The sequence below is a fragment of the Mustelus asterias genome, chromosome 3 (assembly GCF_964213995.1).
Source record: "Mustelus asterias chromosome 3, sMusAst1.hap1.1, whole genome shotgun sequence".
NCBI lineage: Eukaryota > Metazoa > Chordata > Chondrichthyes > Carcharhiniformes > Triakidae > Mustelus > Mustelus asterias.
Window position 1 is genome coordinate 71,628,616 of NC_135803.1, and position 17,419 is coordinate 71,646,034.

Below are 17,419 nucleotides of genomic sequence, written 5' to 3' on the forward strand. Positions count from 1 at the left end.
GGCTCCTTTGTTTCCTGTTTCTCATCCTCTTTCATTTTGATTCCCTTCTGTATCTCTCTCTCTCTGGCCTTGTGAGTCATCCTCACACAGGCAGATGGGCCAGTAAAATAGGGCGCTGTGCCATTGGCAGTGTGTCCGTCTCTGCTGGCCCACACCTGCTGTGATTTTTCAGAGTGGTGGGGGAAATGTTTGGTGGGCTGCCCACCCACAGTTCAATTGAATGCCTTAATTGGGCCTCAGCCAGCTGCCTCAGCAGGAGAGGCCTGCCCAATCAACGAAATCTGCCTCATTACCTTCCATCCATTTCCAGGGAAGATAAGGCACACCGGTTCCTTTAGCGGCATTGCTCCCAACTTTTCAGTATGTACTTTGCACAAATAATCCTGTGTTGTTGGATGTTGACTCAGGAAAATCTCTTTTATGATTCATATTCTTCAGTTATTGTACATTAATTTCCACTTTTTCTCCCCCCAGTTGTGGAAAAGTTCTTTGCCTCTAGCTGTGTTCCAGGAGCCAAGATTCAATTCCCTGTGCTATGTGCACTGTGTAAAGGAATTGGACAAAATAACTGCCAGCGATCACACCATGAACCCTATTATGATTATTCAGGTGCATTTCAGTAAGTGTTCCACGGATCTGGAGTCTGAATTTATCAAATCTTTATTGAGAACTGCAAGGTCCACCCAATCGGAGAGCAAGTTCCACCCAATTGGAGAGCAAGTTCCACTCCCCTGGTTATTGGGTGCAGTTTAGTTGCAAATAAGTTGTGATACCACCCTCCTATTGGTAAATGTTAATGATGCCTTGAGCCAAATGTATAACTGAGAATAAGGGAACAAGGCACTTGAGTTCATCCATCCAGGATTTTTCTTTAAAACAGGTGAGAGACTGTTCCAGACAGATTCCTAGACAGATTTCTGGGATGGGGATATTCCTATGAAGAGAGATTGAGGAGCCTGGGCCTGTATTCTCTAGGGTTTAGAAGAATAAGAGGTGACCTCTTTGAGATGTACAAAATTCTTACGGTACTCGATAGGGTAGACAGACGAAGGATGTTTCCCCGGTTGGGGGTGGTTTAGAACCAAGGAACACAGTCTCAGAATAAGAGGTAGATCATTTGGGACTTAGATGAGAACAAATTTTTTCACTCAGAGGGTGGTGAATCTTTGGAATTCTCTACCCCTCAGGCCTGTAGAGGCACAGTGTATTTTCAAAACAAAAATCAATAAATTTCGAGATATTATAGATATCAGGGGCTATCTTGCATGCTAGAAAATGTTGTTGAGGTAAATCAGTCATGATCTAGTTGAATGGCAGAGTGAGCTCAAGGGATCAAGTAGCTTACTCCTGCTCCTATTGCCTATGTTCCTAATTAAATACACTTTATCGTCTTTATGGAACTGAGGAAGAAAAAAATACATAGCAATTATAGCAATCCGTGTAGCTATTGTACAGCATCAACATCACTGCCAAGAGAATAAAAAAGATAAATGTAGAAAAAAGTTTTAGGCCTTCAGGCATCATGCCTCCAGCACAGGTATATCTGATAACTTTGCCTGAATTGGTGACATGGCTGTGTCCTCCAGATTGTCTTCTGTACCAAGCATCAGTGCTGTACTGGGGGAATGGAAATGAGGGAAATATGCAGTTTTAGAAAGCTCTCTAATCCTGGGTAGTCACAGTAAGTTGGCAGACATTCCGATATCTTTAATATCCTGCTATATCGCCACTAACAAAATGCTCCAGGCAAAGGAGATTCTCTGCATTTTGCTGACCCAGCATGCTCCTGTACAGAGATATTCCAACCCTAAAACTCCCTGCCCCAATGCAGCCAAGCCAAATCAGGCCACTCCAGCATGACTGACCACTATACTGGGGCACCACCTCCCCATCCACACGGAGCCTCTTTTCAAACTATTGCCATTTGTTGGTTGTATATCTGAATAACCCAGTTATAATATTGACAGTCAAACAGCAAGTTCCAACAAATGACTTGACAACCTGATTTAATGATGGTTGTGGGATAAGTTTTGGCCAGAACATTGGGAAACTCCCTGCTCTTTAAAAATGGCTTAGGATCTTTGATGGCTACCTGAAGGGACAAACGGGAGTTTAATGTTTCGGTCAGTATTTACTGTGTCATATTAGATTATATATTGAAATCTCTGGAGTGGAACCTGAACTCACCATCTCTTGGTGTTCTTCTCAGTGGGTGTGGGACTGAGGCAGAGTGTCAGAGCAAAGTGAAGGATGTTGTTGTGTGGTTGGGTTTATTTGTGCGGTAACACAAGGGGGAGCACTTCTTGTAACTGTGCAGAGGTAGGATGGGATTTTCTGGCTGCGCTCGCCCCAAGGTGGGAAATTCCCACCTGAGGTCAATGGACCTTTGCATGGTCTGCCAATTTTTCTGTCCCGCCTACTTCGATTCCCGTGGCGAGCGGATCAAGAGAGTTCCGCCCATAATATCAGTCAGAGCAAGTGAGAGTTGCTTTTAAGTGCACCTGGTGTCTTAATAACTCTCTTTCACATTTGTAAGTAGATAGGCAGCCTAAATTTAGGTTGAGATGCAAACTGAATAGGGAGCAAATTAAAATTGGAATCCATTGCCCCAGAGGACTGTGGAGGACTCGAGTATGCTCAAGACAAATCAATAGATTTCTGCATGTTAAAAACATGAGGAGATACGGGCGATAGTGCAGGAAAATGCGGTTGAAGTAGAAGATCAGCAATGATCTCACTGAATGGTGGAAGGGCTCGAGGGGCTGAATGGCCCCTTTAATGTTCTTCAAACAGAAACATGTGAGGATTCACAATTCTCCAAAATGTGCTGTTCATTTGCCAATCCTTCCATTAAAATCCTCATCAGAAATACACTAGGATATTGCTTTTTTAATAGGACTTTTTTGCAGATGCTATCACAATGATTTTGAGAAACATTAAAGCGTATAAGCTTATTCCATCTTATATTATTTATTAATATTTACTATTTTCTACAAATGGATCTATACTTCAGTAACTGGACTTTTGCAGGAACTCATTCACTCTTTATAATTCTTGTACCCGTGACAAGGGCCTTTCTTCACAAGAAGTGTTGTGAAGAAAAAATAAAAATAAATAATAATAAAAAATTGTTGTCCAATGTGGGACTTGAGACAATGGGTGGAATATTACCGTGGGGGGTTGGGGAGTGCGCAGGGAGCACAGGGTAGTTGGCGATAGATGGATTCCCCCCAGTCCAGTCCCCAGAAATAAAGTTGGCGTGGAGTCCACCCGCTCCATGCCATCCTGCCCATAAGCTATAGCACATTGCGTCAGGTTGAATTAAGAATTACACTCTTTACTGGGGAGGAAGACCCACCTTCAGGAGCTGCTGGCCAATTTGATAGATGACATGCTATCTACCTATGGTCTAGCGAGTATATGGTACAGCGTGGGTTTGCTTATGTTGCGTCAGGATGGAACAAGGGAGGAGGCATTGCTTATAGTGCACTACATTTGTTTGTAGCATCTATGGTTTTAAAAAGTTTGTTGATGGTACAGGGAAGATTTGCTTATGGTGCTTGGTGGGATTGTGCATGGTTCTGCAGAGGATAGTGGGCTTTGAATATGCTGGAGTGTTAATACTTGAAATTATATTTCTTTTTATTTTGCTATTTCCTTGGAAGTATATCCAAAACGTGTAGCATTAAATATTATGGCCGGAACTCGACCACCTCACCTGCTGCGGAATCAACGCGGGTGAGGGTCCGACAATGGAAATTTCCGTTGACCTTGGGTGGGAATTTCTGGTCTCGCCCGAGTGAGGTCATAAAAATCCGCCCTGTGTCCTGGTTGCATATTATTCTATGTTCAAACTGGTTGAAGGCCCTTGTAAAGGGTTCACCAGGTCACAAAGCCCCCATGACAGTCTAGGTTAGGGAATGGCACTGGCTCTGTATGCTAAACTGACTGGTGTGGTTATATTTTTCTAGGTGTTTGAAGGATAATGCTGGAGAAGTGGCCTTTGTGAAACACACCACTGTGCCAGGTAGGTGAATCTGTGCAATCAATTTTGTAACTGAATAATATCTTATTGCATGCATGGTTTGTCACACTTTTGAGTCAACTTTAGCCAAGTTTACAATGATTGGCACCAATTTAACCCCATCACCCTGTGATTGTACAATCTGTCCAAAAATTCTTAAAATGCCCTCTGAAAGTTTTTCAACTGAAAAATTTGAGCTGCCATCTTTTCTCTTTAAGTGAATTTTGTAATGTCCAAAATAAGGGTTGAAATAATTGTTTTTATAAAATTTTAAAATATATTCACTTCCCAAAAGCATAACCAATGATTCCATCAATAAATTAATCAAGTGTTTTTCTATGTTCATTGAAGTTTTTATTTGAAGACTTCAGTTTTTCTCGAAAGTGTGGACTTGCCTTATAAAAGGCTCAGGTACTGAGTTCCAGCTGGGCAGGCCACTGTCTGTTACCAGGGGAACTCATGCTCAACGAGTCCCATGGGAAGATCAATCAATGATTCACCATGGGCCTTGTGGGGGTTATTACACTTTTCTCATTGGCTTTTCTTTAAATAACTTTGAAAATATTGATTTCAAAAAGCATATTAGGACACATTTATGTTGAATACATTTTAATAGAAACGCTGGGGAGATTTTCCACTTCCATATTCAGGGAGCAGGATCAGTGGTGGGAGCGGGAAATCCGGCAGGATTCCCTGATCGCAATTTACAGCGGCGGCAGGTTGATATACAGTATTTAAAGGGGTGTGAGATAAACTGTGGTGGATTTCTTTCTTTACTGCATGGGTTTTAAGCATTGCCTTGGTGTAATCCAGCCGCCAGATTTCACTTCCAACACTTCTCCTCGGGAGTGTTGAAAGAATGGAAATATACATTCACCTCTGTCAGCACATGAGCTTATAGATAAACTGGGCTAAACTTTGTCTTAATCCATACCTACTAGCTTAGTGTGTAAGCTATGTCAGGACCCCAACATGGTTTTCTGGGTTGGAAGTCATTATGTGAATGTGTTCCCATAACATACTTGGGCAGGGGGGGCTCTCCCATTGTCCTGTAGTGAAGGTAAAAATCTACCTTAATATATCAGGCCTGTGTCTATAATACACAATATAGTTTGTTGAGTTTCTGATACACTTTCCCTATGTTGAACCTGCAAACATTGTACCATTTTCCCAACTGATATGTTGATACTATAACTTTGGCCGGAACTTTACCACACCGCCCGCTATGGGAATTGGAGCAGTCACGGGGCATAACATGGGAACGTCCGTTGACCTCAGGCGGGAGTTTATGGTTTTGAGATGAGCGAGGCTGTAAAATCCCATCCTTTATGTTTATCAAACCCTGATATTAACTTGTATTGCCCCAGTTGGGACTAGGACGAGGATTGGGAGAAGTGCACAAACCTGTCTGATAATGTATCTTTATGGATTGTTGTTCCCAGCTGCTGAGGAACAAAACTATAAGCTCCTGTGCCTAGATGGTTCCACACAGCCAATCAATAAGTACAAGGACTGTCACTGGGCAAAAGTCCCAGCTCATGCGGTGGTGGTGAGAAGCGGGGCTGTGGAAGATGAGAAGAATAAGGCAATTTGGAGATTCCTCTCATTAGCTCAGGTATGCCAAAATCTGCAGAAAGGAACCTTTCACTCAGTGTCAACATTAAATATCCCTCACTTAGAAATGATGCCTGGAGATACTAAAAGGATAGATTTGTAATTTGCGCTACCACAGGAAATCACTCAAACATTCTGATTCATTTTGCGTGGAATTAAGTGCAATGTTTGTTGTTATATAGGCAAACGTGGTTGCCATTTTTTTTGTGTCAAGATCCGGCAAGTACCAATTTGACCAATAATTAATTAATCTGTCATCAGTGGTGTTGCTTGAGGAATAAATGTTGACCAGGGAGTTGGATGAGTTTCTAATTATGGACAACAACAACACTATTTTGATGAAAGGGATTTTGGGTGAACTTCCTCATGATCATTGGTCCACTGGAACTTGTTTTGGTTTTCTGTAGATATTAGTTTTCTCCCCCTGAATTTCCCATTTACAATCTCGGGTTCGTTCTCTGATTATTTTTCATCACTCCCAGACCATGTGGCAGACAGTGCAAGTCATGATGCTCCACTGCACCTTGACAATATGGCGCAGCCTTAATGGACCAACTCACATTTACTTATCTTTTGTTTTATCATGCATACATGTTTTGATCAAATATAACCTAAAATATACAAATCAAGTATGATTCATAATCTATTGAGAGGATGTATTCAATTCTTGCCCATAAAACTATCTTTGCATCCTGTGGTTGCTTCTGTGAGTTTCTTTTTAAGTAGAGTAAGAAGTCTCACAACACCAGGTTAAAGTCCAACAGTAGCAAAAGCCACTAGCTTTCGGAGCGCTGCTCCTTCGTCAGGTAAGTGGGAGTTCTGTTCACAAACAGGGCATATAAAGACACAAACTCAATTTACAAAATAATGGTTGGAATGCGAGTCTTTACAGGTAATCAAGTCTTAAAGGTACAGACAATGTGAGTGGAGAGAGCATTAAGCACAGGTTAAAGAGATGTGTATTGTCTCCAGCCAGGACAGTTAGTGAGATTTTGCAAGCCCAGGCAAGTCGTGGGGGTTACAGATAGTGTGACATGAACCCAAGGTCCCGGTTGAGGCCGTCCTCATGTGTGCGGAACTTGGCTATCGATCTCTGCTCAGCGACACTGCGTTGTCATGTGTCGTGAAGGCCGCCTTGGAGAACACTTACCCGAAGATCAGAGGTCGAATGCCCATGACCGTTGAAGTGTTCCCCAACAGGAAGAGAACACACTTGCCTGGTGATTGTCGAGCGGTGTTCATTCATCCGTTGTCATAGCGTCTGCATGGTCTCCCCAATGTACCATGCCTCAGGACATCCTTTCCTGCAGCGTATCAGGTAGACAACGTTGGCCGAGTTGCAAGAGTATGTACCGTGTACCTGGTGGATGGTGTTCTCACGTGAGATGATGGCATCCGTGTCGATGATCCGGCACATCTTGCAGAGGTTGCTGTGGCAGGGTTGTATGGTGTCGTGGTCACTGTTCCCCTGAAGGCTGGGTAGTTTGCTGCGGACAATGGTCCGTTTGAGGTTGTGCAGTTGTTTGAAGGCAAGAAGTGGGGGTGGCCTTGGCAAGATGTTCGTCTTCATCGATGACATGGTGAAGGCTCCAGAGAAGATGTCATAGCTTCTCCACTCCGGGGAAGTACTGGACGACGAAGGGTACTCTATCTACCGTGTCCTGTGTTTGTCTTCTGAGGAGGTCGGTGCGGTTTTTTGCTGTGGCGCGTCGGAACTGTCGATCGATGAGTCGAGCGCCATATCCTGTTCTTATGAGGGCATCTTTCAGTGTCTGGAGGTGTCTGTTGCGATCCTCCTCATCTGAGCAGATCCTGTGTATACGGAGGGCTTATCCGTAGGGGATGGCTTCTTTAACGTGTTTAGGGTGGAAGCTGGAGAAGTGGAGCATCGTGAGGTTATCCGTGGGTTTGCGGTACAGTGAAGTGCTGAGGTGACCGTCCTTGATGGAGATGCGTGTGTCCAAGAATGCAACCAATTCCGGAGAGTAGTCCATGGTGAGTCTGATGGTGGGATGGAACTTGTTGATGTCATCATATAGTTGTTTCAGTGATTGTTCACCATGAGTCCAAAGGAAGAAAATGTCATTGATGTATCTAGTGTAAAGCGTCGGTTGAAAGTCCTGTGCGGTGAAGAGGTCTTGTTCGAACTATTTATTTTTAAGCACAGGAGAAAAGAATACATCTTGCCAAATGTAACTTGTTGACATTGCTTTTTGTAACTTACCGGCAATTTAAAGGACTAGGCTGAAAATGCCCATGTTAAAATTTGCTAATGACGCAAAGATGGGTACAAAAGTAAGTTGTGAAGAGTAAAAAAAGAGGCTACAAAGAGATATGGATGAGTTAGGTGAGTGAGCAAAGATCTGGCAAATGGAGTATAAAGTGAGAAAATGTTAAATGGTCCATTTTGGCAGGAAAGATATAAAAGAAGCATGATATCTAAATGGTGAGAGATTTAGAGCGATCTGGGTGTCCGAGTGCATGAATCACAAAAGGTTAGTTTGCAGGTACAGCAAGTAATTAGGAAAGCCAAGAGAATGTATTGTTTATTGCGAGGGTAATTGAATACAAAAGTAGGGAAGTTATGCTTCAATAATGCAGGGAATTGGTGAGACCGCATTTGGAGTATTGTGTACAATATTGGTCTCCTTATTTAAGGAAGGATGTAAATATGGTAGAAGCAGTTCAGAGAAAATTTACTAGACTAAGACTTGGAACAGGCCGGTTGTCTTCTGAGGAAAGGTTGGACAGCCTAATCTTGTATCCGTTGGGAGTTTGAAAGAGTAAGAGGCGACTTAATTGAAATGTGTATAATATCCTGAGGGATCTTGACAGGGTGTATGGGAGAGGATATTTCCTCTTGTGGGAGAATATAGAACCCAAGGGTCACTGTTTAAAAATAAGGGATCATCATTTAAGACAGAGATTAGGAGAAATCTTTTCTCTTAGAGGATTGTGCGTCTTTGGAACATTTATCCTCAAAAGGCAGTGGAAGCAGAATCTTTGAATATTTTTAAGGCAGAGGTAGATAGATTCTTGATTAGGAAGGGGGTAAAAGGTTATTGGGTAAGCAGGAATGTGGGGTTGAGACAATAATTAGATCAGCCATGATCTTATTGAGTGGTGGAACAGGCTCAAGAAACCAAAAAGCCAACTGCTGCTCCTAATTCGTATGTTTGTATATTCATGTTCAATTTATATAGCCCCAACTTGGATTTCAGAGAGTGAGGAGATTTTCATCTCCTTTGTGTGAACTGGATCAGAACCCAGGTTAGAAAAGATAAGGCTATCTCTCTCTGTGCATCCAAATGCTCCCTAAACAAAGTAATTCCACTCAACTGAAATTGTAACAAAAAACACAGGCATGATTCTACGGGCAATTGCTTTAAGATTTTTGAAAGCTGCTTGTTAACATGACTAGAAATAACAATGTAATAGAACTATTCCATAGTGAACTTGTGTCATTAGGCCCAGCTCAGCTGACCTCTTTTTTTTTGAGCCTCAAACAGTTTCTGAAAATCTGTTAAAAGTTATTGTGGCAATAGGTTTTGGCTTGTGAAAATGTTGTCCACAAGCAAACATGAGACAGGGTTGTGTGCTTTGGTGGGGGAATGTTGCAAATCAGGTTTGTAGCACAATTTTAATAGAGACCAAACCTGGCACCATGAAGTGCTTGTATCAAATGATATGATTGAAAATGTGGCGGGGAAGTATTCTTGCTGTTTGTTGATGGCTGAGATTGTGTTCAGACGTTCCAGGTAATTTATTGATTCGGATGATAATAGTCTTTCGTTTGAAAATGATTAGTTTAATGAATGTTTCCTGGCCTTGAGCTTTTCAGCTATGGAGAGAGGCTGGATAGGCTGGTTGGTTGTTTTCCTTGGAGCAAAGAAGGCTGAAAGAGGTACTCATCAATGTGTGCAAAATTATGAGGGATGTAGATAGGGTAGATCGGAAGAAATTTTTCCCCTTGGTAGAGGAGTCAATAACAAGGGGGCATAGATTTAAGGTAAGGAGCAGGAGATTTAGAGGAGATTTGAGGCAAACTTTTTTCATCCAGTGGGTGGTGGGAATCTGGAACTCCCTGCCTGAAGGGGTGGTAGAGGCAGGAACTGTCAGAACATTTAGAAGAATGCTTGAAACCCCATAGCATACAAGGCTACAGACCAAATACAAGAAAATGGGATTAGAATAGATTGGTGTTTGATGGCCGGCACAGACATGATGGGCTGAAGGACCTCTTTCTGTACTGTAAAACTCTATGACTCTATGATTGTAATACTTGAGATTAACAAGGATTTGTGTAAACACTATTTGGTCTCCTAACATCATTTTTTACAGAAAAGATTTGGACCACAGAGTCGGGGGCAATTTAAACTCTTCAGTTCAGAAGGTTATGAATCGGCAGATTTGATGTTTAAAGACTCAACAGAAGAGCTGATTCACCTTCCCAAAAGAACTGATTACCTTCTGTATCTTGGCACTAACTACGCAAATGCTCTCAAATTCATTCGCAAAGGTATGTTGTGGTTAGGACTGAAAATAACTGATGCCTTGTTTGCACTTGAATCACCCTCATTCCCCTTGGTTCCATCCCACACCTGGATTTATTGTGTGATATTTGCAAGCTTTTCAGCTGGGCAGCTCTCTAGCTCGAGTAGATGACTACTGGCTGCCTATTCAGAGAGCCTAAGATCAAATCTCAGCCTCAAATGGCCTCTGACTCACAATCAATGAATGGGGAAGGTTTTCCATCAATTCGTCAGTCACGGAAAAGATGGGTTCCAGCCTAAAACAGCAAGGGTGGAAGCCAAAATCCAAAGCATAATGGCTACTTATCTATTACCTAACACCAATCGAAAGTAGATTGGACTCAAGACATGATCCTGTGCCATGTTGGCTGATGAGGCCATGTGGATGTCTGGGGTGTTAACTTTGAGTTGAATTAATGGGAACTAGATTTAAAACTGTTGGTTTCAGGATTAAAGGGGAGTTGAGGAGAAATGTTTTCATCCAGAGATTGGGGGGTTCTGGAGCTCACTGCCTAAAAAAGTGGTAGAGGCTGAATTCCTCACAGTATTTAAAAAGAAACTATTTGGATATGCACATTAGGTGTTGTAACCTACAGTTGGGCTGTGAAGCAAGAGCTGGAACTGGGATAGCTCTTTTTCAGCTAGAACACACATCATGGTCTCTTTCCGTGCTGTAGATTTTTTGTGTTTCTGTAAAAAAGCACAGAAAAATAATCTGCACTTGAATTTGACCTCAGAACACAAATGGCAATGTGATAATTATGAAAGAATTGTGCAAGACATTCAGGACACATATTTCACTGGAAATTTAAAGGAGCAGCTAAAATTGTCAGAAACACATGTTGCAAGATGCTGCCAGACCTGCTGAGTTTTTCCAGCATTTCCTGTTTTTATTTCTGAACTTTTCATTGTTTATTTCCCCCAAAAATTGGGATTTGGTGACCAAGGAGCACCTCATCCATGATATCAATGACATCAAAGCTCACTCAGCACCAATCTTTGGTAGGGAAGGAACGTTCAATTGGGATTTTTTAAGGAAACTCCATGAGCACTGCCATAATGCAAAAAGCTGTTAAATAAATAGCAAGGGCATCCAAGTACTGACACATTGACCAAACCAAGAGCACTACAAATACAGAAGTCACCAATCACACAGCAAACTGTTCACATTAGAATAATCTCCAACAATTTTTTAAAATTCATTTACGGGTGTTGGCATTAATAATTAACAATTATTATTACTTTGTTTTGGTGACAGGTAAGTGGCAAGGTCAAGATGATAAACATTGGCTGAAATTCTCCTGCCTCGCCCGCTGCGGGAATTGTAGCGGGCGCGACAGAAAATTTGGCGGACTATTTAAAGGTCCGTTGAGCTCGTGCAGGAATTTCTGGTCTCGGGGCACGCATGGCTGGACAATCCCATCCATTGTTTTTGTTTTCAATTTTGCTTCTAATTCTTTTTAAACTCAGCAAGAGGTTAGTTGGATGTCTGATTATGCGGTTCACAAAGGGAGAGTCATAGAGGTTTACAGCATGGAAACAGGCCCTTCAGCCCAACTTGTCCATGCTGACCCCTTTTTTAAAAAACCCCTAAACTAATCCCAATTGCCCGCATTTGGCCCATATCCCTCTATACCCATCGTACCCATGTAACTATCTAAATGCTTTTTAAAAGATAAAATTGTACCCGCCTCTATTACTACCTCTGGCAGCTTGTTCCAGACACTCACCACCCTCTGTATGAAAAAATTGCCCCTCTGGACACTTTTGTATCTCTCCCCTCTCACCTTAAGCCTATGCCCTCGAGTTTTAGACTCCCCTACCTTTGGGAAAAGATATTGACTATCTACCTTGTCTATGCCCCTCATTATTTTACAGACCGCTATAAGGTCGCCCCTCAGCCTCCTACGCTCCAGAGAAAAAAGTCCCAGTCTATTCAGCCTCTCCTTATAACTCAATCCATCAAGTCCCGGTCGCATCCTAGTAAATCTTTTCTGCACTCTTTCTAGTTTAATAATATCCTTTCTATAATAGGGTGACCAGAATTACACACAGTATTCCAAGTGTGGCCTTACCAATGTCTTGTACAACTTCAACAAGACGTCCCAACTCCTGTATTCAATGTTCTGACCGATGAAACCAAGCATGCTGAATGCCTTCTTCACCACTCTGTCCACCTGTGATTCCACTTTCAAGGAGATATGAACATGTACCCCTAGATCTCTTTGTTCTGTAACTCTCCCCAATGCCCTACCATTAACTGAGCAAGTCCTGCCCTGGTTCAATCTACCAAAATGCATCACCTCTCATTCGTCTAAATTAAACTCCATCTGCCATTCGTCAGCCCACTGGCCCAATTGATCAAGATCCCATTGCAATTGGAGATAACTTTCTTCACTGTCCACTATGGCACCAATCTTATTGTCATCTGCAAACTTACTAACCATGCCTCCTATATTCTCATCCAAATCATTAATATAAATGACAAAAAACAGTGGACCCAGCACTGATCCCTGAGGTGCTTTCTAGGAGCTGTTAAAATAATTGTTCATTGCCATTAAGCACGATTTTTCAGTTTCTTGCTTGCTTCTGAGTTTCAGTGATTTTCCAAGTAATAATTTTTTGCTTTTATTTATTTTTTTGAAATTTACTCACTTTGTTGGGGTCCATTTTCCCCATCCCTGAGTGACTTTTCCACCCATTCACTCATACTAAAATAAGAGCTGGAAATCATTGGAGAAAAAAATGAATTTTTAGAACAGTCTTTAAGTATTCTTATGTATACTTACAGAAGTCTACCCTCGGTTTATATTCAGAGTCTTTACCCTCTTTGTGCTCTTCAAATCATATCCTTGAGTGAGATGGCTGGGAGAATGCCATTTTTTCAGTCACATGCTAATCTCAAACAGCACCAAACCAAGGAGCTAAAAACAATTCATGGCAACGTCCTGTCTGACTATAAGGGTGAGGATAACATAAAGGAACCAAAATTGAAGATGTGTTATCCTTTCTGAAATAAATTGTAGTTGTAACCCACTCTAGTTACTATCCTGCCTCTAACATGACCTCGCCTATTCTCTTTCCTATAAACAACGCCAATTTATGTATTAGTTTATGAATATTGCATACAGGCTTTTGTGTCATTTTGCATACGTTTTTAAAAATTAATTTTGCAGATGTGGGCATCACTGGCTAGGCCAGTATTTATTGCCCATCCATAGTTGCCCTTTAGAAGGTGGTGGTGGAATTCTTCTTGAACCGCTTGAACCGCTGCAGTCTTCAAGAATTCTTCTTGAACCTTCTTGAACTGCTGATGTTCCTGCTACAAACTGCAACACACAATGGATTGTATGTAATGCCATTGTAACATGGTTAGACTATTACCCAATGTACCATTGTTAGTTTATTGTGCGCAAAGTACACTGCAATCCCTTGAGATTAAGGTTCTGATTTTCATCCTCAAGGCGGGAATCACAAGCTGGGTGATTTCCTGACGTCATAATCCTGACTTCTGAAAGGCAGTTCATTCATACAGAATTTTCACCTTCCAGAATTGAGATGGAGCTGAAGTCATGGCAGCCACTTCCTGAGGCAGGCCTGAGGTGGCAACTGAGGCAGAAGCTGAGATAGGCAGGGTAGAAGGCCACCCTCTGATTGCTGGGGTATTGGCCTAGTTTCCCACATGGCTGTTTGGCCTCTTCATTGCACTCAACTCCCATAACCCTAAAAATCCTCAAAACTCAGCTTATATCCTCCATGCATCCTCCAAGCCCATTCACCCAGTAGCCACATACATACAGAACTTATGAGCCATATAATAATATTGGGAAGTATGTGAAATGCTCTTGATGGAATTCCATTGCACAACTGAATAAACAAACCCTACAGAGCTCAATACAATAGAGTCTTTAAAGTTGCCTGACGAGGTGTCCAGCAATCTGCTCCTTTTTAAAATAAAGCTCATCAGATGAAATTTCAAAGAAGTTGGCATCAGTGCAATTTTGCCAGGATTTGTAATCAATGTAAAACTCAAAGCACAGTGTTTAGATAACCCACTTAAATCAGATTCTCAATACTATTGAATACATATGGATATTATTTCCACTTCAGAACTCAAGAAGGGCCATATTTGGCAGGAGCCATCAACTCCTTTTCTCTCTCCAATGATACTGAAAGAGCAAGAGATAACAAAGGTTCCTATTCTTTCACTGTGTAGATGCTAGAGCTTTGAGATATTGATTTGTGCAGTATTATAAGACTATTTATATAGGGACTCGCAGGTTGACTGGTTGCTTCAGTCTGCCAATTTCAGTTTATGAGAAGATAACAACCCTTCAAAATGCTTGTGTTGTAGAGAGTGGTACATCGAGTACTAAGCTACGCTGGTGTACCACTGGGGAACCTGAAATGAGGAAGTGTGATACATGGACAGCAGTAAATTGTGTCGAGGGCCTTGACGCTGAGGACTGCATCACACAGATCGTGGTAAATGACAGCAATGTTTTACAAAACTATTTTTCATGTTCATCAGGTTAAGGTTAACAATGGAACAGTTTTCAATTTTCACTGCCTCCACCTCCTGTATCTAATATATAAATATATAAAACACTAACAATGACTAGAAAGGTGTCGGGAATGCTTGTGAATGAGCACTCAGTCTATAAGCATCTCTTACTTGTTTCTGGGCATATATACAAATAAGTGTACCTGAAGGAAAATCCTGCAGATATTGGGTACATTTGAGATTGTCCTGATGCCCTACGTCAGTTCAGATGGGTGTCTGTATTATCAATGCAGCAACAGACTGTGGGTGGGACTTTCTGGCTGATTTCACCTCCAAGGCTGGAAATTTCCATCTGAGGTCAATGGATCTTGCGTGGTCCACCCCCGCCCACTACAATTCCCGTGGTGGTGGGACAGGGAAATTCCACCCTGTGGACTATCTCAATGCAGAGACAGACTGTGAGTTTATACTATCCCAATGCAGAGACAAACTCAACCTTCACTTCTGGGAGCGTATCAGTGACTTTTCATGAATAGTAAAGCTGGTCAGGTTATCTGGCAATTCATTGTTTCACAATTCAACCGACCCATTTGTGTATTTCTTCTCTGTACATTGATTATTAATATATTTAAAGAAAGTTTTTATATTGCTTTTATGCTTATTGCTGTCTTGACCTCACTAACTATATTTGCTTGTCCAACCAACTTTTTAAACAATTTTTGCCATGTTGTATTTCCTGGGTATCCATCACTGAACCTGAAGATTTAGATTAGCAAAATGCCCTCTATATTTATTCGAGCATTATTTCCCATAAAGACTTCCTCTCATTCAGATTGTGATTTTTACCTATTAGTTCTGCAATACCCACATTGTGCATTTACTGTTCCGTTTCTCTCCAGCTTTGGTTTTCCAACAATCTATTAAAATCCAGTTCCTTTAACTGTTCCCTGACCACCTCGAAATTAAAAACCTTTATCGCGCTCCCTCATTCCCAGTACGTCTGACAATAAGGGCGGAGTGAGCGGTTAAAGTCCCGCGGGAGCTGAGAAATCAGGATCATGCCCGATTTCTCGGATTTCTGGTGAGGTCAGCCTCTCGCCAGAAAAGGGCAGGAGACTGAATGAATTATATAAATTCATTCTAATCTTCATTTAAATGTCTTTAGCGAGCCCAGCACTCAGTTGTCCGGGCTCGCTTGCCTTTATGGCCTCGCTGGGAGAGGTTCTCTCCGGCGAGGAAAACACCTGCTCCCCATGAACAGGGAACAGTTGTGTTGTCCTCGCCGGTGGAACAGAGGCCATTGAGGCTACCTGGGGAGGCTGATTGCAAGGGTGGGTCCCTTGGGCACTGCCAGCCTGGCACATGGGCAATGCCCACTGGGCACCTGGGCAATGCTCACTGGGCAGTGCCAGGGGGAAGGGCCTGAAGGGCAGGACCTGAAGGGCTTGCCCAATGGCGGGGGAGGGGGGCCCGCTGCCACTCTGCAATGGGATCGGATCAGGGAGGGAGGGAAGCGGGAGGGGGACTGCTATCGCTCTGCAACAAGATCGGATGGGGGACAGGGGGAGGGCAGCGCTATCGGTCTGGTAGCCGGCAGGGGTGGCATCTAGGGCGGTATGGGGCTCACGATTGGCCGTGGCCCCTGCACCTGGGGGGGGAGGGGGGTGGCCAGGGCACGGGGGGAGAGGTTGGTTTAGGCTGGGTTCAGCATCAGGGGCCTGACAGCTCTCTCTCTCTGTCTGTCAGACCCCTGCGGCTGAAATTGTGCATGTGCAGCTTCAGGGGTCTGCACGTGCACAATAACTCCCTCTACAGGCTGGTTGGTGAATTAACTCCAGCCCACTGCCTGCAGCAGCTAGAAATGGTCTAGCCCATATTTGGGATAGTATAAACTCACAGTCTGTCTCTTGGTTACATCTTGGTTACATCTGGAGCTTAAGTGCATAAAATTGGGCATGAAAACTCTCCCATAAAAGGGATCATGAACTCTCCCATTTTCGCACTAGCTGGACACTTAGGCCGGAATTTTACCGGCACACCCACTCCAATTCTGGGGGCAGGTGAGGCTCAGAGAATGGGATTTTCCATTGGCCTCGCAAGCGATCGTACGAAACTCGAGCGGACGTGCCAGTAAAATTGCACCCTTAGAATCAATCTCATAAAATTCCGTCCTAAATTCAATGATATTACACATACGGTTTCCAATATGGACTCTACTCTAAAGGGATTCACACATTTCACACACAAGCGTCCTATAAAAGTTAATGTACCCCTTAAAAACAGCTTCTGTGGATAGTCCTGAATGTTCCCAATGGTTGATAACAAAAAACCAAGAGACCTCTTGGCAAATCTAAACAGGTCATGATCTTGGTTACATCTGGAGCATTAATTCAGGGGAGAGAGAAAGAGCTCTCAGAAATAAAACTCCTCTGACTGCCCTTTACCTAATGTTTGCTCCATTTACAAATATGAAGGGAAATCTATGGGTTTATGCTCTGGGAGGAAAGGAGACAAAGAGACACACACACAGACTAAATAAATTATTTGCTTGCAGTCTGGTGTTGCTGATGCAGTCAGCCTGGATGGTGGGCAGATCTATGTTGGAGGAAAATGTGGCCTTGTCCCAGTCATGGCAGAGTATTATAACAAACGTAAGTGTTCTGCACAAACTTTAATTGCACAATTTATCCATCGTATGGATATTGGATTTAAATGGCATACATTGGTTTTTGTTGGGATAAGGAC

The 17,419-nt window shown here is 42.6% G+C and overlaps 1 protein-coding gene across 1 annotated transcript in view; it reads left to right on the forward strand.

The window, feature by feature from the left end:
- Positions 1-17,419, forward strand: part of LOC144491397 (serotransferrin-1-like) — a 55,369-nt gene that overhangs the window by 16,701 nt on the left and 21,249 nt on the right. The window contains exons 5-10 of the mRNA XM_078209174.1: positions 475-619; positions 3,972-4,027; positions 5,467-5,639; positions 9,980-10,157; positions 14,525-14,655; positions 17,229-17,325. Coding sequence (XP_078065300.1) covers positions 475-619; positions 3,972-4,027; positions 5,467-5,639; positions 9,980-10,157; positions 14,525-14,655; positions 17,229-17,325 — 780 coding nt within the window. The remainder of the gene's footprint in view (positions 1-474; positions 620-3,971; positions 4,028-5,466; positions 5,640-9,979; positions 10,158-14,524; positions 14,656-17,228; positions 17,326-17,419) is intronic.